Raw genomic sequence first — 25,333 nt, 5'->3', positions numbered from 1 at the left:
GATCCTTCCCATTCCAATCTTGTTGGAATCCTTTCAGTTCCAGGTGCCAAAAACTGATACTACAACAATTTACATTGAAAGCATGTGCTTTATTGTTGAACTATGGTAACCCCACACATCTCGGAGAGTCAAATAAATAGCAGCCAGCTTTTTTTAGGCTTTGCACATAACCCCAGGTAACAGCTACTGGATTAAGATAATCAGGCTCTTCCGAGAACTGGAAACAGCAACACAGAGAACTGGAAATAGCAACGCAGTATTATATTCCTACAAATAAATGGTATTTGGGGACATGTGTCAAGCTCAATTTTCTGTCCTTGATTACCAATTCCTTCCCTCCTCCTCCTCCTCGACTTCGTTCACTACTTCTCTTACTTCTTCCTTTGATTCTTGTTTTCACTGTTCTGCTTTCACAACTTTTTCACTTGTAGTTTCACAACTACTTAGAATCATAGATCCCTTGAGTTCGAAGAGACCTCGTGGGCCATCCAGTCCAATCCTCTGCCAAGAATTGGGACAATCACATTCAAAGTACCCCCGACAGATGGCCATCCAGCCTCTGTTTAAAAGCCTCCAAAGAAGGAGGCTTCTTTTATTACTACTTCTTTTATTAGGTGGTTGGACTGGATGGCCCACGAGGTCTCTTCCGACTCTATGATTCTATGATCCTGCAACTTCTTCTAGTCCTTCTGTTTTCTTTCTTTTCTTCTTTCTTCTGCAAAACTCCAGGTACTTTAATGTCAACAATTCCAGTGGTGTATCTGTTTTTCCTGCTATAGAAATTTTAGACATCTCTCCCTTTTAACTTTCGGTGGCTATCATCCAGCTCTGCGTAGGAAGATAGAAGTATTTGCTTTGAAAGAGACTATGTGCCCCGCCTCCCAAAAGTCAGGAAAAGAATGCTCCTGCCCAGCTCTTTCCAACTGTCAGTCAGGGCAGCAAAAACCAGAAAAAGAAGAAAATAAAGGGCCCAGGCAGTTGGACCTTTCAACTTGTTCTTCCCTGCCTGGGAGCGCATTACAAATAAATGACAAAGCGTTCTGGGAGGGAGGGCTCATCCAGCCACTCGAAGCATGCCAGCAAGCCAGTTTATACTTGCTATTGGAGCATAATGGAGTGAACTCGCTTGAATACACAAGCAAGTCCGGAGGACCCAAAGGACGATGTGGCGAAGGAGGCAGAGGTGTGGAGGAGACTTCTAAAATGGGTGCAGTACATGACAGCAACAAGGGAAACCGAGAGTGAGAAAGCAGGATTTGGAGAGTGGCAGGCCAGGAGTTGTTACCAGAAAAGAGTGACAACGTGGTAAGCAAACTTCATTTAAACTTCCAAAGCTGGGATTAAGGAAGCATTCCTCTCCTTGGGAAGCAAGAGCAACAATTGTGGAATGCATACAGTTGCCATTTTTGATCACTTTGTATAACTTTCACGTACCCTGTTTTAGCCACATTCAAGCGATGTTTTTTCCTTTTATGTTGTTTGCCGTAAGATTAAGTTAATCACAGAACACTTTGGTAAAGAGTCGGCTTTCAAGGTTACGGACTTGCTCTCCTTCCAACTTAGCTATGTCAGCCGTGTCTTTTTAATAAATATACAACACCAGGAGAGAATGCTTCTGGAACATGGCCATAAAGCCTGGAAAACTCACAGCAACCCAATATACAACAGCTAGAGACTGAACAGAATAAATGTTTTGAATTCTGTGCTGGATAAAACATGGCAGCTGTTTATTTTGTTATCAATGTATTGTCAAAGGCTTTCATGGCCAGAATCACTGAGTGGTTGTAAGTTTTTCGGACTGTACGGCCATGTTCCAGAAGTATTCTCTCCTGACATTTCGCCCACATCTATGGCAGGCATCCTCAGAGGTTGTGAGGTCTGTTGAAAACTAGAAAAATTGGGTTATATATCTGTGGAATTTCCAGGGTGGGAGAAATAATTCTTCTCTGTTGGAGTAGGTGTGAATGTTTCCCCAGTTTTCTAGTTTCCAACAGACCTCACAACCTCTGAGGATGCCTGTCATAGATGCAGGCGAAACGTCAGGAGAGAATGCTTCTGGAAAATGTCCATACAGCCAAAAAAAATCTTATTATCATCTTGAGATACAGTTTTTAGAAAACCCAGAAATGTTGCTAAGGAAACTGTATCAGCTGTGTTTATGCTCTTTGGTATATTTTTAAAAAGTAAACATAGTTAAGGAAAACTATATATTAGTGCTGTAGCATCATTTGGGATAGATGATAAATACATATTGGTAACACAGCAATTAAAGTCAGGTGTACAACAGGTCCTGTATCAGATCTGCCATAGATGCAAGCGAAACGTCAGGAGAGAATGCTTCAGGAACATGGCCATACAGCCCGAAAAACTTCTTATTATCGTTTTGAGATACTGTTTTTAGAAAACCCAGAAATCTTGCCAAGGAAACTGTATTGATTGTGTTTATATGCTTTGGCATATTTTTTTTAAAAAATAAACATAGTTAAGGAAAACTATATATTAGTGCCGCAGCATCATTTTGGATGGATGAATGATTAATACATATTGGTAACTCAGCAATTAAAGTCATGTGCACAACAGGTCCCGTATGTGATCCGTCTGCAAGCAATCACTTTGCTCTGAAAAGATCTTGTAGAGGAGAATTATTCTTCCTTGTAAGAAATGAGACCTCAAAACTGGGAGAAATGCAATGGCCCTGTCAATGCATTTACTTTTTTTTCCGTCTTCCAGTCTTGGTTAGCAGCTCCAAACTGAAGCAATAAAGGAGGTAATGAGAATCAAAGCAATCATCAGTCTTCATCAGACTGACCCTCAAACCAATCAATGCCTAGTCACCTAGATTTAAAGTAATTTAATCCCATTGAGCATGGCAATATTTGGAAGCTGTGTACTCTGGTACAATAGATAGGTTCAGCTGGCTAGCATGAAGCTTTTCATTAAGAATCTACATTTTGTGAATAGTTTTCTGCTTTAAGCTCTATAATAATGCTGCCATACTAACAATTATGGCATTCTTAGGGTGAAACAGGTCAAGTTATAGTCTTTCAGAAGTTTTCCATGAGCATCAGTCAGCCCGGAGGGGTGATGGAGGTAGTTTGTCAACATCTGGAAAAACACAGGTTTCCTGAACAGGTGCACAACAGGCATGTGTCAGGAGTGACTTGAGAAACTGCAAGTTGCTTCTGGTGTCAGAGAATTGACAGTCTGCAAGGAAGTTGCCCAGGGAACGCCCAGATGTTTTGCCATCCTGTGGGAGGCTTCTCTCATGTCCCCACATTGGACGCTGGAGCTAACAGATGGGAGCTCACCCCGCTCGCTGGATTCAAACCACTGACCTTTTGGTCAGCAGTCCTGCCGGCACAAGCGTTTAACTCATTGCGCCAATGAAGCTATACAGAAATACAGCAGGTGAACTTCTCTCCATGACTGTGTCCCAGAACAGACATACATTGATCGAGAACCCTTTGGCAGAATATGGACTTTACTCCGAATTTGAGTAACTCAAGGTATGGTCACGTTAAGGTAGCCTTGAGCCATGTTACTGCAGATCAGTCCCATGCAGTATTCATCCAACCTGATCTACACCGACCGAAATGGTCAGTGTAGATGTGGTCTCCGTCTGGAGAACAATAGCTGGAGATGTCTATTCCCTTTAATTTCGGGATTAAATTAATTTCTGGAGCTGTAGCATGTTTGGCCTATCAGATTTTGGGATTTCAGCTCCTGAAGCTCCAAACATGATACTAAATGGTAAAAGGCAATGGGAAATATAGCCCTAAACAATCTATACAGCCATAGATTTCTCTCCCATAGAGGTATCCAGTTGGTTATTTCAACAAGCAAAATTATGAATTAGGTCAGGGGTTGGGAGAATCAGCCCATGGGGCTACATACAGTCCCTGAAGACTTCAAGCCATCTGGATTGCCCTTTTTTTTGTCAGGACAGGCGATTTACCCTCTAAATAAGTTCCTGGCTTCATTGTAAACAAACCATTACTCAAAACCAGAAGCAGACCTCTAACTTTGCATATGTTTTAATGGATTTTAACTGTGATTTTTTTAGTGCTGTTTGTGTTTAATTTGGGGGCTGTGGTGGTGCAGTGGGTTAAACTGCTGAGCTGTAGAACTTGCTGACCGGAAGGCCAACAGTTCGAATCCATGGGACGGGGTGAGCTCCCATTGTTAGCCCCAGCTTCTGCCAACCTAGCAGTTCAAAAACATGCAAATGTGAGTAGATCAATAGATACTGTCTCAGCGGGAAGGTAAACAGCACTCCATGTAGTCATGCCGGCCACATGACCTTGGAGGTGTCTATGGACAATGTCGGCTCTTTGGCTTAGAAAGAAAGATGAGCACCACCCCCGAGAGTCAGACTCGACTAGATTTAAGGTTAAAGGGAAACCTTTACCTTTACTTTTTGGGTTTAATTCTGTTTTAATGTTTGTATATTTGCCTATTTTAAGTTGTATACTTTCATGTCAAGTTGCTTTGAGTCCCCTTTGGGGAGATAAAGCAGAGTATTATTATTATTATTATTATTAATAATAATAATAATAATAATAATAGCCACTCTTAGGTTTGTGTATGTTTACTTACTTTTTGTCAGTTTCTGCCATCGTCTGAGTTTCAGGGGCAGAAAACTGGCTCTTAGTCCTGTCAGAGTAACACATGTAAAGAACACGTGAACTCTTGGTTGTTCTAGCATAGCCCTTTATGTCCAGCGTGTTCTTTTACATCTTGCATTTATCTCGATACTGGCACTAAAAGCAGTGTACAAAAATGAAAACAGATATATATCTATATCTATATATAGACACGAGCATACAAAGAGTTATAGTTAACATATAATTAAACTCATTAGCATAAATAATTTAAGGTATATCAATTAAAAATGCCAGGGAGTCTAAATAAAGTATGACTAACTTTGGATCCAGTCCAGGAATTGTATAGAAATAGCTTCTCTCAGCATAAACTCTCCTTCCTGAATTTTTGGGCTTCTTCCTTGTTCTTACATCAACAGAGGAAAAGTTGGAAGGGTTTCTTCTGTCTTTCATTTATTATTCCAGCAAGCTTTGAGGAACTATTTCTAAGAAGAGGGTTTTAAAGTATGGACGAGACTACTTTGATGTCTTGTCATTATGTCCTATCTTTTCTCCAGTTAGTTCCAAGTGGTGTACATAGCTATACATTTTCTGATTGTATTCTCACAACAGTCCTGTGAGGCAGATCAGAAAGAGGGAGTGGCTCAAGGGCTCTGTGACTTCCCTTTCTCAGTGAGCATCCTAATCAGGATCTCCCCAGTCCAGCATTTTAACCATTAATACCATATTGGTTCCATACCATATTGGCTCTACTTTTGCAGAAGGTGGGGCTGAGAACCCTGTGAAGATGGGAAAATAATGTATTTTTATTGCACCTGAGAGAAAACCTTTCTAGAAATATCTGGGTCGTCCAGCGTGATCACCAGATTTTGGCAACCAGATGTTGGCCACAAATTAACATGGAAGGACCTACAAATGACTACAGAAGTGTTACTTCTAGGGACCTTCTAGGTCAGTACTTTGCAACCTGTGGGGCCCCAGGTGTTTTGGCCTACAGCTCCCAGAAATCCTAGCCAACTTACCAGCTGTTAGGATTTCTGGGAGTTGAAGACCAAAACATCTGGGGACCCACAGGTTGAGAACCACTGTTCTAAGTCCTCCAGCATGACTCTATAGCAGGCACGGGCAAACTTCGGCCCTCCAGGTATTTTGGACTTCAACTCCCACAATTCCTAACAGCCTACCAGCTGTTAGGAATTGTGGGAGTTGAAGTCCAAAATGCCTGGAAGGCTGAAGTTTACTAATTGTCAACTTCCAGCAGAAGTCGACCATACAGTTGTGCTGAAGGACTTAGTGGTTCCTAGATCTACATATCAAATCCAAGAAGAATCTGTGGTATAATGTAAAAATAAACCATGTGTAGTTCACGTTAGTTTAGCCCACACGCTGCCTTGCCAGAGGAAAAAAAATGTCATGCAGATGAACAGTAAAGAACAAGTAGTTCATTCTTTGTAGTTCAGAACGATATTTGTACAAAGTGATTAGTTGTATCAACTCACATAATGTCCTTTCATGAGAGATTTAAAATGGTCTTTCTTTGTCTATGTGGATAAACTCCTTCAGCAGCTCGTGAATCAAGAACACACTTCAAACACACACACTCTCTCTCTCTCTGTTTCTCTGCAAGCCTGAACAAAAATGTAACAGTAACCAAAAATCCCAGGTTCAGCCAGTTCCCTGGGAATAGCCTGACCAATCAGCTTTGTGCATCTTATTTTACAGTCAAAAGATATTTAGCTGCCTGCACACCTATTTTATCAGTTTTATACTAATTTATGCAATGCTTTTGATACAAAATAAATAAATCTTATTTTACAGTTGACACACACACACTAACTGAATTCTTGCATGCTTCAACAGAATCAAACCCACAAATATAGAGGACTGACTGTATAATCTTTTTATGTCCTACATACAACCTTGTGCATGGATAGTCAGAAATTAGTTTCACTAAACTCTGTGAGATTTGTACCAAGCAGACATGTATAGGCCTGTGTAGTTAGAAAGTTCAATGAGGCTATTGGTAAATATTAAACAAATGGATCCTAGAACATATCAAGCCCAAACTCTCACTGGAAGACGAAATGACTACACCAAGGCTCTTGTGCTTTTGACAAATGAGAAGGCATGACTCATTAGGCAAGACGATAATGCCCAGGAAAGTGGGACAGTAGGAAAAGAGGAAGACAACACTAGATTGATTATTAATCAAAGAAGCCGCAGCCCTGACCTTGTATGACTTGAGCAGAACAGTTGACAGCAAATTGTCTTGGAGGACTCTCACTTGTAGAACCCACCATCAACAAAACCAACTCGAAGGCAATTAACAGCAGCAAACCTGCCTAAGATTTCAATGCTACAGATGCAGGAGGCTAAGAAAAAGTTACATGCTGTCCACATCTCATATAAAGGCTCCAACAATCCCTTGTAAGCTTGAATAAGTGTGCTGCTGCACCTTCCTTTAACTGTAATTAATGTATTTAAGTGGATTGTGCTTAACGCTTTTAAATTGCTTTAATGTGTGATATGCTGTAATCGGCATTGGGATTCATATGGAAGACAAGTGGGATATACATGCAATTCATTGATTAAATCGTGGGTCTTTTGTGATGCACTCGCAGGAGGTGATACTTGCTTGCTGATTTATGTAAGCTGTTTTAACATTTTATTAAATCAATGTATCTAAAAATCTATGCAGTTGCTAGGATTTAGTCTTCTCCCTTCTTTGTATCAAGGTAGGTTACAACAGATCTATGTACCTGTTTGGAGGATTTAAGACACCCAGTTCCAAAGGTACCTGAAGATCCCAGGCTATGTTGTTTGGCAAGGAAGCAGCACTCTTTTGCCAGAGAAGGCTAAAGACCTTGTAAAACTATAGCTCCTTGATTCAATAGCATTAAAGTGGTGTCAACCTGGATTTATTCTACAGTATAGATCAGCATTTCTCAACCTGGGGGTTGGGACCCTGGAGAGTGGGGTCGCAAGGCTATGTCAGAGGGTTTTCAAAGACCATCAAAAATGCAGTATTTTTTATTGTTTGTGAGGATTCTGTGTGGGAAGTTTGGCCCAGTTCTGTCATTGGTGGAGTTCAAAACGCTCTTTGATTGTAGGTGAACTATAAATCCCAGTAACTACAACTCCCAAATGTCAAGGTCTATTTTCCCCAAACTCCACCAGTGTTCACATTTGGGCATATTGAGTATTCGTGCCAAGTTTGGTCCAGATCCATCATTGCTTGAATCCACAGTGCTCTCTGGATGTAGGTGAACTACAACTCCAAAACTCAAGGTCAATGCCCATCAAACTCTCCCAGTATTTTCTGTTGGTCATGGGAGTTCTATGTGCCAAGTTTGGTTCAATTCCATCATTGGAGGAATTCAGAATGCTCTTTGATTGTAATCCCATCAACTACAACTCTCAAATGACAAAATGAATCCCCCACCCCACCAGTATTCACATTTCGGCTTATCTGATATTTGTGCCAAACTCGGTCCAGTGAATAAAAATACATCCTGCATATCAGATGGGTACATTACAATTCATAACAGTAGAAAAATTACAGTTATGAAGTAGCAATGAAAATGATATTATGGTTGAAGGTCACCACAACATGAGGAACTGTATTCACGGGTCGTGGCATTAGGAAGGTTGAGAAACATTGGTATAGATGCACTCATTAACTTCTAGTAAAAGTCTGTGCTTGAACAGATAAGATATACTATGGACACTAATCTATTGATATTCACATGCTGAAGGATGGAACTTGGGCCAAACTTCCCACACAGAATCCCCTTGACCAACAGAAAATACTATGTTTTCTAATGGTTAATGGCATCTGACACACCCTCGTGCCCCCCTCCCCTGGGTCCTGACCCCCAGATTGAGAAAGACTGCATTACAGCATTATTCCTCACAGCCCAGGATATATCGGAAAAGAGAAACTCTTAAAAGATAGAGCGCTCGACATATCCATACTCAGATTACATTCCATGAATAGCCAAGGACTGATTTCTTGTGCATTTTTATTGCACTGCTTCATAGTAACCACTGATTTTTTTTCTCCCCTCACAGATATGACCACTTCGTTGCAGGTGCCCGTAAGTCTTCTAAAGTGGAGGAAATGGCAAAGGTGAGGCACTTGGCAAGTATATTACCACATAAATGCTACAACCAAAGGGCATTTGACAAACACCCTCTCATACTTTCTGGAACCTATATTATGTCCATGGCATTTTGTTTTTAAAGAGGAGCAATAGCTTGGACAAATAGCTTAACGGTGTTGGGAGAGTTGGAGTTTGGAGGTGTTCCTCAGAAGTTGGTTTGCCCCTTATCTGTACACTTTGGTAACAGTAGATTTTACTTATACATTCAACCCTGAGATTCCATGATGTAGGGTGGAATATATTTTAATATCTAAATAAATGTTGTTGTGCTACCTCTCACAATCATGTGACTATGCCAGTAGGTTTGGAGCTTGTTGTGTGCCTTCAAGTCATTCCTTACTTACAGCAAACATATCACAAGGTTTTCTTGGCAAGGTTTAGTCGGAGCAGGTTTGTTTGCCTTCCTCTGAGGTTGAGAGTGACTTGCCTAAGGTCACTCAGTGAGTATCCATGGCTGAATGGAGGTTCAGATCTTGATCTGCAGAGTTATAATTCAGTGCTCAGATCACTACACCACACTGGCTCTTACTTTTTTCCTTATATAACTGTGTGTGGTATTGTCATGGCCAAAGTCACAATAGTTCCTGAGCACGTCCTTGACTACAATGCTTGTGTCACAGATGGAAACCCAATCGTCTTGTCAACAATGATCAGCTTGGGTTTATGAACCATGAAGGGAAAACTGTCTATATGGCAACCATTGCTGGTTGTCATAAGTCTTTCCTTCTCTGAAATCTTCATTCTCAGAGGAACTGCAGAGCAATCATTGGAAATCATTGACACAGTTGGTTCAGTTTTTCATCCCTTTACAGAAGTTAGTTTTTCTCCAAATTGTGTCCCGGAAACCGAATTGTTTCTTTTTTTAAAAAAAAAACCACACTCCTGTGTTTGACGTTTCTATGATTCTATGCTTTTTGGGGGGAGCAAGGCACCATGGAGCAAGGATTTTTACCTCCTCTTGCTGCCGACTTGTGCTGCTTTGGCTGCTGTTTGTTGGCAGAAAGGTGGGATATGTGAATAAATAAAAAGCAACACCAACATCATCTTAAAAGACATCCTGGGGTTCCAGATGCAACCCTGCAGTACAAGCGGAGGATCCCAGAAGTATCACCTGTGCTCAGAAATGGTAATTCATAAGGTCTGGTTGACCAAAGGAAGAGTCAGAACATTAGAAATCAACATTACTGTATATCAATGGTTCTCAACCTGTGGGTCCCCAGGTGTTTTGGCCTACAACTCCCAGAAATCCCAGCCAGTTTACCAGCTCTTGGGATTTCTGGGAGTTGAAGGCCAAGGCATCTGGGGACCCAAAGGTTGAGAACCACTGCTGTATATACTCATATATAAGTCTATAAAATTTAGTCAAAAATGAACTTATCCACAAGTCAATCTAAGTACTGTACGCTCCCCCCTTTTTGAAAGGAATCATCCACTTCACTGAATAGTGGTGAAAGGTGAGAGTTTTCAGTTCCAGAATAACCTAAAAGGAAAGAGACCCCCTCTATGCTTTCTGTTGTGACACCATTTTTGGCTTTTCCGGATGCCCCGGGGGGAGGGGGGATTGTAGTAATGGCAGCAGTAGCTCTTTGATGCTTCTCCTCAGAGGTCTACCAAGAGAGTAGAGGGGGTTGGTTCTTCTTTTAGGTTCCCTGGAACAGACTATGGTCTTGTCTTCACCCACTCTACTCAGAGAAAAGAATGGTTCCGTTTTTATGTAAGAGTTAATATTGTACCTTATTATTATTATTATTATTATTATTATTATTATTTGATACATAACAAGATCTGTACACAGCAAAAAATATCACTATGCTGGCTTTTGTATTTGATCACATGTTGGATACTTCCAAAGTGTCTAGGACTGTGTGGTGTATCGGCGAATAATGCATGGAGATCCGAGTAGGGTGGCCTTTTGCATCTGACTGATGCTAATTTTGTCAGCGCTGATTGTTCTTAAGTGCAGGCCAGTGTCTTTGCACCCAGTGTGCCAATCACCATTGGGACCCGCTTTCTGGCTTGTGCCAGAGTCTTTGCAATTCGATCTTTAAATCCTATTATTATTATTATTATTATTATTATTATTATTATTTGATACACAACAAGATTAGTACACAGCAGACAAGATCACTATGCTGGCTTTTGTATTTGAACCTATATTATTATTATTATTATTATTATTATTATTATTATTAAGCCAAATCATCAATTTCCTTGAGTAGAGTAGTGAAACGGCTTTTTCAATGTCTGGGTGGGAAAACGGAGGTGGCAGCCACTAGGCTGGCCCTGAGGCTAGAATGACTCTTGACTTATCCAAGGGTCATATCAAAATCCACAATTTTGCACCCCAAATATGTCCTTATATGACTTATACACAAAATATTTGGTATTTAACTAGGTTATTCTTTAACTGCAAGGAGGGTGTTTGCCTGTATATCTGAGAACAGATGGATTAGGTGGTATGTGTGTGTCTTTCTGGTGTGTAAGCATTAACTGTGTTTCTAATTTTCCAAAGAAACATGCCACTCCAGCCTTAAAAGATCCGTTGCCCTCCAGATTATTGGCTTTCGAGGTGTTTAAAACCAGTTCCCAGAATCCCTGGCCATTCTGGATGGGAACTGAAGTCCAAACATCTGGAAGATTGAGAATTACTGCTTTAGGATACACTTTAAAATACTAAATTTCTTTCAGAAGTGTGACACCTCATGGGACTACAGATGTCTTCCCTGCACAAGACAATGGTATCATCTCCAAAGTCTGTAGAGTGAGAAAACATTTTTTAAAAAATCCTAAACAGCAGGGGTGATAAATGAGCCCATTGGAGACTTAATGTGCTTAGTCCCTATAGATCAGTGGTTCCCAACCTTTTCTTGACCAAGGACCACTTGACCAGGGACCACTCTCCAACATTAATACCAAAAGGGTTATGAATTGGTTTTTAGTCAACTTTCAATTCAGTTTGGTTATTTGGGGTGCTGATTTGGAAAATTGCATTGGATAGACCACATCAGCTCTGGTTTCTGATACAGAACATATGCCATTGAGTAGTCGCCATCTGCTCGCCCATAAAAAACATATTTCATAATCTAGAGCCACAGACCTTATTTTAGGCCTCACGGCTTACAGGTTGGGAACCACTGCTATAGATTTTAGGAGCAGAGAAATGAAGAGGAAATTGAATGAAGTTTCCTGAAAACAATACCTAGAACATTGAGCAAGAGCACTCAACACCACAGTATTTTGTTTCAGGTCCTACTTGGGATTTCTAAAATGAACCTGAGTTAAGAATGCATAGTTTTCATCTCCATAAGATTCACAGAAAGAGTTGTAGGTTTTTTCGGGCTATATGGCCATGTTCTAGAGGCATTCTCTCTTGACGTTTCTCCTGCATCTATGGCAAGCATCCTCAGAGGCAGACCTCACTACCACTGAGGATGCTTGCCATCGATGCAGGCAAAACGTCAGGAGGGAATGCCTCTAGAACATGGCCATATAGCCCAAAAAACCCTACAACAACCCAGTGATTCCGGCCATGAAAGCCATTGACATTCACAGAAAGGGTTCAAGCAAAGCCACCTGTTAAAATGTTGGTTCCTGATTCTGATGTTACAGCAACTATCTTGATGTGATAAGATCTTTTATTTTAATTATGGATAAGAAATGTTTTCCTCCCAACAGACTGAAACATGTGATGCTCCTTTGCCCTCTGAACCAACTAAGAAGTATTTTGAGACAAACCAAACTGAGATGTTGGATGACAGCTCATGCACATGGAGTGAACAACTGGAAAATGAGCTCTTAAAAGGTAAGCCTATGTGGTCTTGACAGTAATGGGATCCAAAGTCTAGGTATGACAGATGGTTCCTGATCTGTCTTGCTGCTTGGTGCCACTGTAGTCCTGTCTTGGTCCTCTGGTTTAAAGCTATTGTTATTATTATTGAATAAGTGCATTATATAGAGATGAGTCACCTAAGCATATTCCAACTACCTTATTCCAACCAGCATAAATAAAAGTTCAATAAAAAGACATGCCTAAATGCTTGCTTACTAAGTTCCTATTGATTGTTCAAGTTGGAGACTACTCATTGGATTTTAATTGATTTCTTCTGGTTTCTTCAAAACTCTGAAAGGTTATTTTGTTTGGGTTGTTGTAGGTTTTTTTGGGCTATATGGCCATGGTCTAGAGGCCATGCTCTAGAGGTCATAGAATGCCTCTAGACCATGGCCATATAGCCCAAAAAAAACCCTACAATAACCCAGTGATTCCGGCCATGAAAGCCTTCAACAATACGTTATTTTGTTTGTTTCAGATATTCCTTCAGTCTTTTAAAACAAACATACTGACTCAGTGCATCGAAGCTAGAGAAATGTGGGTAGACCAGTGCAATATAGGTCATATTGTGTTTTGTTCAGGTATACAATGTTGTGTTTTGTTCAGGTATACAGTGTTTGTCATTCAGTGATTCATTTCAGGAATAACATCATACCATGGTTTTGCACTGAGGGAATAAGTGTTTTACTTATGTGTCATCTTCTCCCCTTTCAAGATTTTTCACTATTCAGATTTAGTTGTAAACCAAAATTTGCGGTTGAATTTGACCTCTATTTACAACCCTAACATTTCAGTAAAGGATCTCCATAACTATAGTTTGGCATATTTGGAACTAATTGGAAATCTTTGGAGCTAATTGGAAACCACTTTGAGTCCCCCCAGGTGTGAGAAAAGCAGTATACAAATACTGTAAATAAATAATAAATAATTGCAACTGTGGGAGGAAAAGGAAGAAGATGATCAAATGAAGGTGTTAGCAGTTGGCTCATTCATGTAGGACCAAACCATAGTGTTAAATCTGAACCGATCCAACATGATTTATGATATTTATATACATCATACTCTAGGGAAAAGGTTAATTTCTGACAAACTGATTTCCCCAAGTACTGGCATGTTGTTCAAAATTCATAAATCATAAGTTCCCATTGTATTAAGTTCTGGATCAGTTTTAGCACTTCAAAATATGAGGATGCATCTTGAAATATATAATATGGTGCTCATGCACCATATTATGGCAGGGGCCCCGGTGATGCAGTGGGTTAAACCCTTGTGCCAAAAGGATTGCTGACCAACAGGTCAGTGGTTTGAATCCAGGGAGAGTGGGTTGAGCTCCCTCTGTCAGCTCCAGCTCCCCATGCAGGGAAATGAGAGAAGCCTCCCATAAGGATGGTAAAAAACATCAAACATCCGGGCATCCCCTAGGCAACTTCCTTGCAGACAGCCAATTCTCTCACACCAGAAGTGACTTCAGTTTTTCAAGCCGCACCTGACACGAAAAACAAAAAACCCAAACCATATTATGACTTATTTTCTTCCATTGTCCTGTGACTGCATATAAATATGGATATCAGTGTATCATCCAAAAGTGCTTGCAGTTGCTTTTATAGGGTTTGTAGTCTTTGGTGCTCTTAATTGGAAGAAAACAACTTCAGAGCGAGAGGGTGGCATTTCTGGCTTCTGTGTCCATCTGAAGTCATGCAGGCAATTTGGTACAACCAGAAGAGATGTCAGAGCACTTCCATGTTCAGTATTTTGCAGTATTTTGAGGTCTTGGTGGATTATGGAGACAAAATTTGATGTGGTTTTAAGCCACTATTGGTGAGAGATGGGAGGAAAAATAACATGCGGTTTTTAAAAAGAGAGTAGTCTCATAGTTTGGGAGTTGCACTTTTACCCCTCTGCCCTAAATAGTTGTTGGCTGTGTCCGGTTTGACAGTAAACCTACACTCAACATCATAGAAGTACTCTTTCTAAGTTATTTTCACTGCATTCCTGACATAGTTTGAATTTATTCATGAGCGCGAATCAAACCTAATGTTTAACCCTAGGCAAGTGAGCTAATGTTCAACTGCTTGTTCACGGGTGATGGTGTTCTAAACTGATTTACACATAATGTTGTTATAACCTATTGGCCTATACATTGCCTTACACAACTAAATCAAACTATAAATTTAAGACAAGGGGGAAGTAACTCTGGTCATCCAAAAATTTTTGGTTCCTCTAGAGTTCACATCGTTTTTTGCAAGCATAGTGAACAAAGGAGGATTATAAAAACCACAGCCCCAAAACATCTGGACAATCCATATTTTGAGTTCTGGTCTGTAATGTTTCCAGAGTGGTTTACGCAACAATAAATTAAGTAAGAAATCCAGTAAGACAGGAGCAGAATTCAAAACAATCTTAACAGATTAGAGAGATAGGCCAAAACTAACAAAATGAAGGGACAAATGCAAGATACTCCGTTTAGGCAGAAAAAATGAAATGCAAAGATACAGAATGGGGGATGATGCCTGGCTCAAGAGCAGTACGTGTGAAAAAGATCTTGGAGTCCTCATGGATAACAAGGTAAACATGAGCCAACATGTCATGTGGCGACAAAAAAAAGCCAATGGGATTTTGGCCCACATAAATAGGAGTCTAGTGTCTAGATCCAGGGAAGTCATACTACCCCTCTATCCTACCCCACACCAATCACACTGTGTCAAATTCTGAGCACCACAATTGAAGAGAGATGTTGACAAGCTGGGATGTGTCCAGAGGAAGGAGACTAAAATAATCAAGGGTCTAGAGAACAAGCCCTATGAGGAGCGGCTTCTTGGCAGTGGGTTGGACTAGATAGCTCATGAGATCTCTTCCAAATCTATGATTCTATGATTCTATATAAAGTATGCAAAACAAATCATGGTACAAGTCTCAAGTGGCTGATCAGAACAGTAAATTAAAAAGATTTGGAAATATTTTTAAATTCTACATCTAGCAACAAAGAGAATACAATGTGAGCTCAAATAATAAAACTCGAGGTTCTCCGAATGGCATTGCAATTGCTACAGAAAAATAGCTTTATTTTTTATAGCTGTTTTACCAAAATCTAAAAAAAGCTAAAGAGAGGAATATCAGTCACTAAGAGTAAGCCACTGTTTGGGAAGTTAGAGAGGTGGAATATGTAATTTTGTGGTTGGGGTACACAGTTTAGCTGTAAACATTCACAGTTTAGCTGTTCATTACCTCCAGCCCAGAAAGTATAAATCCAATGGTGAAATTATTTATTTATTATTTATTTAAAACACTTATATTCCGCCCTTCTCACCCCAAAAGGGACTCATAGTTTCATAGTGAGATGAATACAAAGCATGAAGGCCTGATGACATTAGTGCAAATGTGAATGAAAAATTACACGTCTTTATTGTTATGAATACATTATTAAAATCTTTTTTTAGGTACATGATCTACAATGATCATTGTCCCAAAATACCATTGTGCATCATTAATTTTATCTAAATAGCAGAAATAGCAGTGTATGGGTTGTTGTAGGTTTTTCAAGCTATATGGCCATGTTCTAGAAGCATTCTGTCCTGACGTTTCGCCTGCATCTATAGCAAGCATCCTCAGAGGTTGTGAGGTCTCAGACCCTCTGAGGATGCTTGCCATAGATGCAAGCATCCTCAGAATGCTTCTAGAACATGGCCATATAGCCCGAAAAACCTACAACAACCCAATGATTCCAGCCATGAAAGCCTTCGACAATACAATTAACAGTGTAATTTAATGGAAAATCTCTTTCTCCTCTCCCCCCGCCCTTCTTCTCACCCTCTCTCAGTTCTGGGCAATTTGGATGAGCAACTGGCACAGGAACAATCTCGAGAGGTGAACAAGAGAACTCAAACTCACTATGGTTCCAAAGCACCAGAGATCAGTCACCATCCTTCTGTTACTCAACATAGCTACCATGGAGGAGTACAAAGGAATGAGAGGAGCATGTTTCTGTCTGATGGAGTAAGGACACCAAGAGTCAGAGATGAAAACAAAGCTTCCTTCCGATCGAGGGTGTTCTATGATACATACCTGAAAAGACACTATACAGAAGACATCCCATATGGAAATGGGTATGACAGAAAGTCTCCTGCCCTGAAGAGAGAGCATACTCGTTCTCTGGGACGGTCTTCAGAAGGGAGCTTGCACCTTTCCTCAGGACAACTGAGCAGTGGGTTTGCAAGCAAGGACTTCACAGCCAAGGATGCAGTTAACAGAAGCTGTTCTTTGTCTTGTCTTACAAGAGGACAGTCCTTGACATCTGTTGACCAGCTTTCCCCAGAAAGCCTGCAGCATCCTTTGGGGAGCAAGAGAGACTTTGCACAAAAGAGCTTTCGCCACCAAACCAAGCGGACTCCCCTATCCTCTATTGCTTGGAATACATCACAAACTCCAGAACATCCACTATATGGAGATAGGCTTCTTCGGACACAGTCATTAATGGAGTTTGGCCCAGCAATTGAGGATACATCCCCTTGTATTCCACAGGAGAATGCAAAATACAATTTTTATAAATCAAACATTGATTACAGAAGAGGAGTACCAAGTGCGACTCATTCCATATTTGCTGACAAGCAAAGAGACTCTCTGTGTTTTGATAATCAGGAGAATAATGAGATGGAAAGGAATAATTGGAAGCCTCGATACAGATATCCATCATTTCGTAGCAGAATAAACTTGTCCCGCAAAAGTTTTCCTTCCGGCAGAATGGAGGAGCAGCTGTTTAGGCCGGACAATGCCCAGTTGTACAACGATGACGTCTTCCTTGCTTCTGATTCTACTGTTGAAGGGTCTCCAGCTAATGCAGGTGAATGGCAAAATCCTTCTATGAGGAAAACTGGTTTGTGGCAGCAACAATGGAAAAGTGATGCTCAGATTCATGAGCAAAATGTTGACCATCCAGAATCTGTAACAGACATATTGTTTTCAAAGCACGCAGATTGTATACAGAGACATCCAGCATATGGATTGTCAGTTCCAAAGGACCAAACAGAGTTTGCAGCTTCAAGACAAAATCGGTTTACTGAGAATGCTCAGATCCCCTCGCAGACTTTTGTTAAACATTTTCAAACCAAGAAGAACTTTAAAACAAATATCATGGAAAAGGTGAGGGGTCCTGACCAATCAGGTAAAGTAGATAGTAGGTATATTACAGAAGAAGCATTGAGACATATTCCTGGACAAAGGGAAAGTACAACAAAATCACAAATATCTCCTCCTGCTCCCTGTTCTGTAGGTGTTTCACCTCTCTCACTGAGAAGCCCACCCAAATGGACTTTGCTAAGAAATAGGGAAAATATTTATTTATCTAATATCCATAACAAGGGACAGAAAAATGAAGATGGTTGTACCGTAAGCCATGATCTTGCTCAAACACCTTCCTCTCTGTTAACTGCTAATCGTACAAAGTCATTGATCTTCCAGTCAGAAAGCCCCAAAAACATTACGAACAACAAGATTTCTGAGAATATTCCTTCATCTGTTTCCAGGAGAGGTTCTGATATATTTTCACATAGTGATTTGCCAGGTTCTTGCACTGAAAATTGTCAGAAACATAATAGATTTGTTAAACACGCAACTAGCAACAGCATTACTGGTTCTCCCAGTAACAGTCCTCCTAGATCTCCTAAAACATACTACACCTTTCCTAGAAAATCAGCCAGTATTGATGGCAATATTGTATCTGAGAAACTGGTCTCCCATGCTTTCAGGCAAGTCCCATACAGAAGCAAAATAGCTATGTGGGATAATTTAGAAATGGTTGGATCAAAAAGAACTGAAAATACATATTCAAATAAGGGAGATAACATCACCACACACAGTCCAGTTGACTCTTCCATAAACCCATCACCCAAAGAAGTTGTTTGCGAGAGTATTCCACAAACTCAAGATAGCCATTTGCAGTTAACTCAGGATCCTAAACGCTCCTTAGGTGACCCTAGTACTGTTCCCAGCAATTTAGAAAAAGCAGACCCAAACAAAACCGAAATATCTGTCTTTTCTGAGGGTGAGGACAAAGATGCAGAAAATCCTTTAAAGCAATACAAAACCACCAGCACATTTACAGTTAGCATTGAGGAAGATAATGTGAAATACCAGGAACTGGTTTCAGTTTATTATACCTTACCACGGAAATATCCAAGAATGCTGTGCAATCTTCTTCTAGACGACACAGAGAAGAGAGAGCCTTCTCTGCCTATAGGGAACTCTCTAGCCACTGAAAAGAAGTATGAAGTTCGTATAAATTTAGCAACAGTAGCATTTCCATCCATCTTGAAAAAAGAAGAAAAAGCAAATTTGCCCACCACTGTGACTTCTCCTTCTAGCACGCAACTGAATCCAAACACATCAGCTGATGCTACTAAAGTAAGTTCCCATGTTTTGAATCTTATCGGGGAGAAAGCAGGTGCTTCTCAGTTGCAAAATATGGCACATCGTCAAGAAGAACCTCCAAAAAAAGCACCAGAACTTTTATTGTCCAGCAGACTGGGATCAACAGGTCCTCTGGATGGTCCAAAACACAGTGAATCAGAGGATAAATCTCTCCATGCAATTAGTAATAATAATAATCTTACAGCAACTTCTTCAATGTATGCTCAAAAAGATAACCAAGTGCGCTGTTTGACATCTACTGAACCACCAAGAGACACCAGCCCACCTATTCCACCTTCCCACTTGAATAAAAATGATCAAGAGAGACAATGCACAGCACATCGAGATGTTCACACCTCAATGAGCTCTATTGAAGCAAAAATTAGACAAGATGAGGTCAAAGGAAGTGCAAGTTATTTGTATCATAAGATCTTTAAAAAAGGAAATGAGTTGCAATCAAGACCCAGCACATGTAACACCTTGATTTCAGAAACTAAAGTGCCTTCAAATGTCCCAAAACAAGCTCTACAAGTGGATGCAATCTCCCCAAAGAATTCAGACCTGCTACCAAATAGGAGTGGTTTGGATTACTCAAATACTGAAAAAGAGCCCGTGTCTCAGAATTTTTCCCCACACAAAGTTTGCACGAGTTCACAGAGACCTGTAGAAAATTCTGCAGATCACCAGAAAGTCGCCCCTAAAGATGAGCTTACAAATACCGCAAAAGATTTGCCTGACGATTCAGCAGACGAAAATAAGCTCAGCTCAGATTGCACCAAAGACAAAGCGAGTGACATAGAAAAAAGGAAAAACAGGTCATCCATTAAAAATAAACTTGCAGCCATGTACAAGACAAGTCGAAAGTTTTCCAGTAAGAAAACCGTAACTTCCAAATCACTCACAAGTAATGTGTTTTCACAGAATGATGCCTCCCTTTTAGAGATGAGTAACCCAGACTGTGTGTCAATTTCATCCAGTATTCCAGAGTTGTCTCAACAAATAGGAAATAACAACAAGAATCAGAACCCCTCACTTGATGAATATGAAGGCATAATGCTTGATAAAACTGAGAATAAGAAACTGCACATTCACGAAGGACCTTCATCATTCTCCAGTGAAATTCGAAGGCCTTTTACAAACTTGTGCAACCAGAAATGGAAAAGTCCCAGTCCCAGTCCCAAACCAAGTAGGACAAAAGCTGGGACCGCACAAGATTCTACAATCTCGTTTCCAAAAGAAACCATTCCTAAGGTACATAGTAACTTCCAAGTATGTGAGGATGGTTTGAAAAATAACAATAAACCTATCTCAAGAGTTAGCATTGCAGTTCCAAATCAGAAGGGGAACACTAATGTTGCAGACTCCTCCCTTTTCCCACTTCCATCCAAAATGAATTTGAATGTTCATACAAATTATTCAAAGGCGAACATCGGTCCACCACAAGAGGTGGCATTCCCTAAAGAATCTGGTCCTTGTGAAAATATAAAGCAGGCAAACAGATTTGGAAACCCTAATCAATCCTGTGTCGAGACAGTCTCAAATTTAAGTAAAATACGTGAACGACATTTATCTGAAAGTTCCTATATACGAGACTCTCCTGATCCCTTGGTATCTGGAAGCAATGCGATGCGACCTGGTGGTCGACACAGTCGGAAGTTTAAATCTTATTCTGAATTGTTGTCTTGTGACGAAAATGAAAATTGGGATGCATATGATGGCAGTAGCAGGACCCTTGGTTCCAGGCGTGTGATGTACCCATCGATCGAGTTTGGTATCTTTGGGAAAGAGCAGCAGCAGACTTTCTTAGATAACATAAAGAGATCACTCACAGAAGGACGGTTGTGGAGCCCGTGCCTTCTAAACAACCCCCGGCCTCTGAAAGACGAAGAGGGTTTTTCCTTTAACAGGCCAGAGCAGGTGAACTTGAGTTTCGCCAACAGAAACATCTCCGCAAAAGGTGCTTCCCCAAAGGAGCGTCTTCACATCCATGAAGAAGATTCAGCAAGTTCTTCAGAATCAGACTCTGATACCACAACAGACGATGAATATTACCTGAATGGGAATGAGAAAGAATCAGAACTTTGAAAGGCTATAACATAACAAGCGGGGAAGGGGATCTAAATGTTAGTTTCTTTTGTTCTTAGCAAATTTATAAATCTAGGAACGGGAACACGAGTAGATGGTACACAGGCTCTGATTTAATTTCCCGCCCACATTGCTGTGATCACCCCACAAATCCTTGAGCAAGTAAATGCACCTTTATCAGTTCGAAGGAGTAATTTTCTATGGCTTCGACCCTTAGGAGCCAAGAAATGTGGGGAAAGCAAGAAGTGACTGGAAATCGACTTCTGGTTTGGAAAAATGGGTGCTTAAAGATTATAGAAAATATGGGGGCTGCGGTCTATTTGCTACAGAGGAGCATTTTGGAGGCCAGGGGCCACCAAAACATGGCTGCAATTTGCCCCATGCTGGAGTTTACGTTTACAATGTTGAGTTAAGCTACCTTCATAAAATGTCTAAAAGAACAAGTTTCATCTCATCAAGGCCCTGGAGAAATGTGTAGTGTTAGAGGTTCACAAACAGAGTAGCTAATAATAATAATAATAATAATAATAATAATAATAATAATAATTCTTTATTTGACTTGCTTTAGTGGCAATAGACCGCTATTCCCATCCTTAGGTGGTTCTTCCTGGCATGCAGATTCAGTTATGGGGTTCTGGGAGGAGAATGTATGCCAATGAATGGTACAGAAAAGATAGGGTGAAGGCTGGTCTCAGTGTCCTCTTGAGCAGGAATAAGTTTTACATTCATAGAATCCTAGAGTTGGAAGAGACTTCGTGGGCCATCCAGTCCAACCCATGCCAAGAAGCAGGAAAATTTCATTCAAAGCACCCCCGACAGATGGCCATCCAGACTCTATTTAAAAGCCTCCAAAGAAGGAGCCTCCACCGCACTCAGGGGCAGAGAGTTCCACTGCTGAATAGCTCTCCTTACAGTTAGGAAGTTCTTCCTAATGTTCAGGTACAGAGAGTTCCACTGCTGAACAGCCCTCACAGTCCTCGTGTTCAGGAGGAATCTCCTTCGCTGTAGTTTGAAGCCACTGTTCTGCGTCCTAGTCTCTAGGACAGCAGAAAACAAGCTTACTCCCTCCTCCCTATGACATCCCCTCACATATTTATACATACTTAACAAAGTATACAACAAAGCTATATAATTCTATGTTTCTCAACCCACAATTTCCTCTGTCCCAATCTTTCTTAGTAAAATAGTTTCTAACTTTAATTTTTAAAAAATAGGTCTGAGGAATATACACACACACACTTAATACATGTAAATTGAATATAAGTATATATTTAATATCATGTGTTGATAATATACTTTATTTAATAAAGGAGAAGAGTTAATATATTTACTGGAGGATTTAATCTAATGGTTCTCAACCTGTGAGTCCAAGATGTTTTCGCCTTCATCTCCCAGAAATCCTAACAGTTGGTAAGCTGGATTTCCGGGAGTTATAGGCCAAAACACCCGTGGACCCATAGGTTGAGAACCACTGACCTAATCAGTTCAGTTCTGCTGATTCCATCAAAATAAACTGGGACTGTCATGGAGCAACATTAAGTGGATTGGCTGCCATACATATATCAGAAGCCAAGAAAGCAAACCAATTGTACATGCTTTTGATATTGACTGATATGAGAGATTTTGGAATGAAAATCAGTGGGATTTAAATGTGTCTCCTGATTTTTTATTATGACTTTTAAAACAAGGAGTATCAATAATTTTAAATGGTACATGCACTGCTATGTTTTAAATGCTTACGACTTCGTTAAAGAAGTGAACATATGAGTACAGTATGCACATTTGAACACTTTGCCTTTTAGATTTGTTGAAATTGCTAATGAACTATTTATACAATTGTCCATGTAACTATCATTATTTTAATAGGGTTTTAAAATGCAACTCATTTTATGTTAATGTAAAAATGTATATATGTTTTGGTTAAAGTCTTTGGATTAAAATGTATATTGAAGATTGTGTATTTGAAACTTGTACAGGTGACAATAACTTCGTGTTCAAAAATTCCTATATGTGTGTGTGTGTGTGTGTTTACAAGGACTTGGGATTGTTCTTGGATGGTACTTTTGACTTTCACTTGGTAATTTTTTTCATGTCTGTTTTGAATTATCACTACACCACATTTTGAGATTAATTCTGGAGCAAATTCTGTCTCTGGGACTATAGGACTATAGAAGATACTTTTGCCAACTTCATCAAAGTACAAAAGGTAAAGATTTCTCCTTGACATTAAGTTTAATTGAGTCTGATTCTGGAGGGTGGTGCTCATCTCCATTTTTAAGCCAAAGAGATGGCGTTGTCCGTAAATGCTTCCTAGGTCATGTGGCCAGCATGACTGCATGGAGTGCCATTACCTTCCCACTGATGCGGTACCAATTTATCTACTCACATTTCCATGTTTTCAAACTGCTAGGTTGGCAGAAGCTGAGGCTAACAATGGGAGCTCACCCCATCCTGCAGATTCGAACCACTAACCTTCCTGTCAGCTAGTTCTGCAACTTAGCAGTTTACATTACTGTGTCACTGCAACCCCCTTATCAAAATATGTTACCTGTATAAAGAAAATAGCAACTATAATGTAAATATAAAGAGCAAAAGTTCATTGTTTAGTTGCTTAACATTGCCATCAACAAAAACCACAGTTGGACAATGCCTGTATTAGGACCAACTAGAGTGGTACGAAAGTGTGCTGGTTTCCAAAATTCTTCATCAAATCCTGTGGTACAAAAAGAGATGGGGAAGAACAAATTCCAAACATGTTAGAGATCGTGTGGCTCAATGGTTGGCAATTAAATTTGGTCAAAAGAATCAGCCTTAGCTGCATAGAATCTGATTTCAGTGGAACAAAGAATTGATGTCTGTTATCTATTTGTTTTAAAGAAAGATGACAACAACAAAGACTGTTTCTGGTTTGGCAATCTATTCATTGGGTGGAATTCATTTATTATTGAATTGGTACATAGAGGAAACATAGAATCGTATCATGAGGTATCATCTAAGGCAGTGGTTCACAAGCTGTGGGTCCCCATGTGTTTTGGCCTACAATTCCCAGAAACCCCAGCCAGTTTACCAGCTGTTAGGATTTCTGGGAGTTGAAGGCCAAAACATCTGGGGACCCACAGATTGAGAATTCCATAGAGCTGCACTGGAGGACATTGAAAATGTCTAAAGAGGGGAAGAAAGAAAAAGGAACGAAGAAGAGAAAGGAAAGTGGGAAGAGATGGAAACAAAGAGATGAAGGGATGAAAGCGGGGGGCAATGGCCCCTCCAACACCTAGACTACTCCCAGTGTATATTAATAATAATAATACATTAAGAAGAAGAATACATCACACAGTCCTAGACACTTGGGAAGTGTCCAATGTGTGATCCAATACAATAGCCAGCAGAGTGATCTTGTCTGCTGTGGACTCATCTTGTTGTGTTTCTAATAATAATAATAATAATAATAATAATAATAATAATAATAATAATAGACGCTTAGGAAGTGTTCGACTTTGATTTTGTGATGCAAAATCCAGCATATATATCTTGTTTGCTGTGACATACTGTGTTTTTGTGTCAGTAAAATAATAATAAGAATAAGAATAAGAATAATAACAATGCAAAGACTCTGGCACAAGCCAGTCAAGGTGGTCCCAGTGGTGATCAGCACACTGGATACAGTGCCTAAAGACCTTGTCCTGCACTTAAACACAATCGGCGCTGACAAAATTACTATCTGCCAGCTGCAGGCCACCTTGCTGGGATCTGCACACTTTATGCACCGATACATCACACAGTCTTAGACACTTAGGAAGTGTCCGATATGTGATCCAATACAACAGCCGAGACCGCCTGCCACCTGGAAACCGATGCCCTCACTGCGGGAAAAGATGCAGATCCAGAATAGGGCTCCACAGTCACCTAGGGACCCACTGCCAGGATACCAATCTTGGAAGACAACCCTACTCTGACAACGAGGGATCATCTAAGTAAGTAAGTAAGAATAATGTATTGTCAAAGGCTTTCATGGCCGGAATCACTGGGTTGTTGTAGGTTTTTTCGGGCTATATGGCCATGTTCTAGAGGCATTCTCTCCTGACGTTTCACCTGCATCTATGGCAAGCATCCTCAGAGGTTGTGAGGTGATCTTGGAAGACCTCACAACCTCTGAGAATGCTTGCCATAGATGCAGGCGAAACGTCAGGAGAGAATGCCTCTAGCACATAGCCATATAGCCCGAAAAAACCTACAACTAAGTAAGTATATCCCAG

The 25,333-nt window shown here is 40.3% G+C and overlaps 1 protein-coding gene across 2 annotated transcripts in view; it reads left to right on the top strand.

The window, feature by feature from the left end:
* EXPH5 (exophilin 5) overlaps positions 1 to 21,554 on the top strand; it is a 71,279-nt gene extending 49,725 nt beyond the window's left edge. Inside the window, exons 1-4 of one of the 2 annotated variants that reach the window (XM_060770993.2) lie at positions 890 to 1,305; positions 8,673 to 8,730; positions 12,440 to 12,566; positions 16,411 to 21,554. In XM_060770993.2, the coding sequence (XP_060626976.2) occupies positions 8,722 to 8,730; positions 12,440 to 12,566; positions 16,411 to 21,080 (4,806 nt within the window). In that variant the 5' untranslated portion in view covers positions 890 to 1,305; positions 8,673 to 8,721 and the 3' untranslated portion in view covers positions 21,081 to 21,554. Of the gene's footprint in view, positions 1 to 889; positions 1,306 to 8,672; positions 8,731 to 12,439; positions 12,567 to 16,410 lie in introns of those variants that run through there. The other variant, XM_060770992.2, reaches the window with a different exon arrangement.
* Positions 21,555 to 25,333: the final 3,779 nt, after the last annotated feature.

The sequence above is a fragment of the Anolis sagrei genome, chromosome 3 (assembly GCF_037176765.1).
Source record: "Anolis sagrei isolate rAnoSag1 chromosome 3, rAnoSag1.mat, whole genome shotgun sequence".
Classification (NCBI taxonomy): domain Eukaryota; kingdom Metazoa; phylum Chordata; class Lepidosauria; order Squamata; family Dactyloidae; genus Anolis; species Anolis sagrei.
The sequence above is the reverse complement of the archived record's forward strand: the minus strand, read 5'-3'. Positions and strand labels throughout refer to the sequence as shown.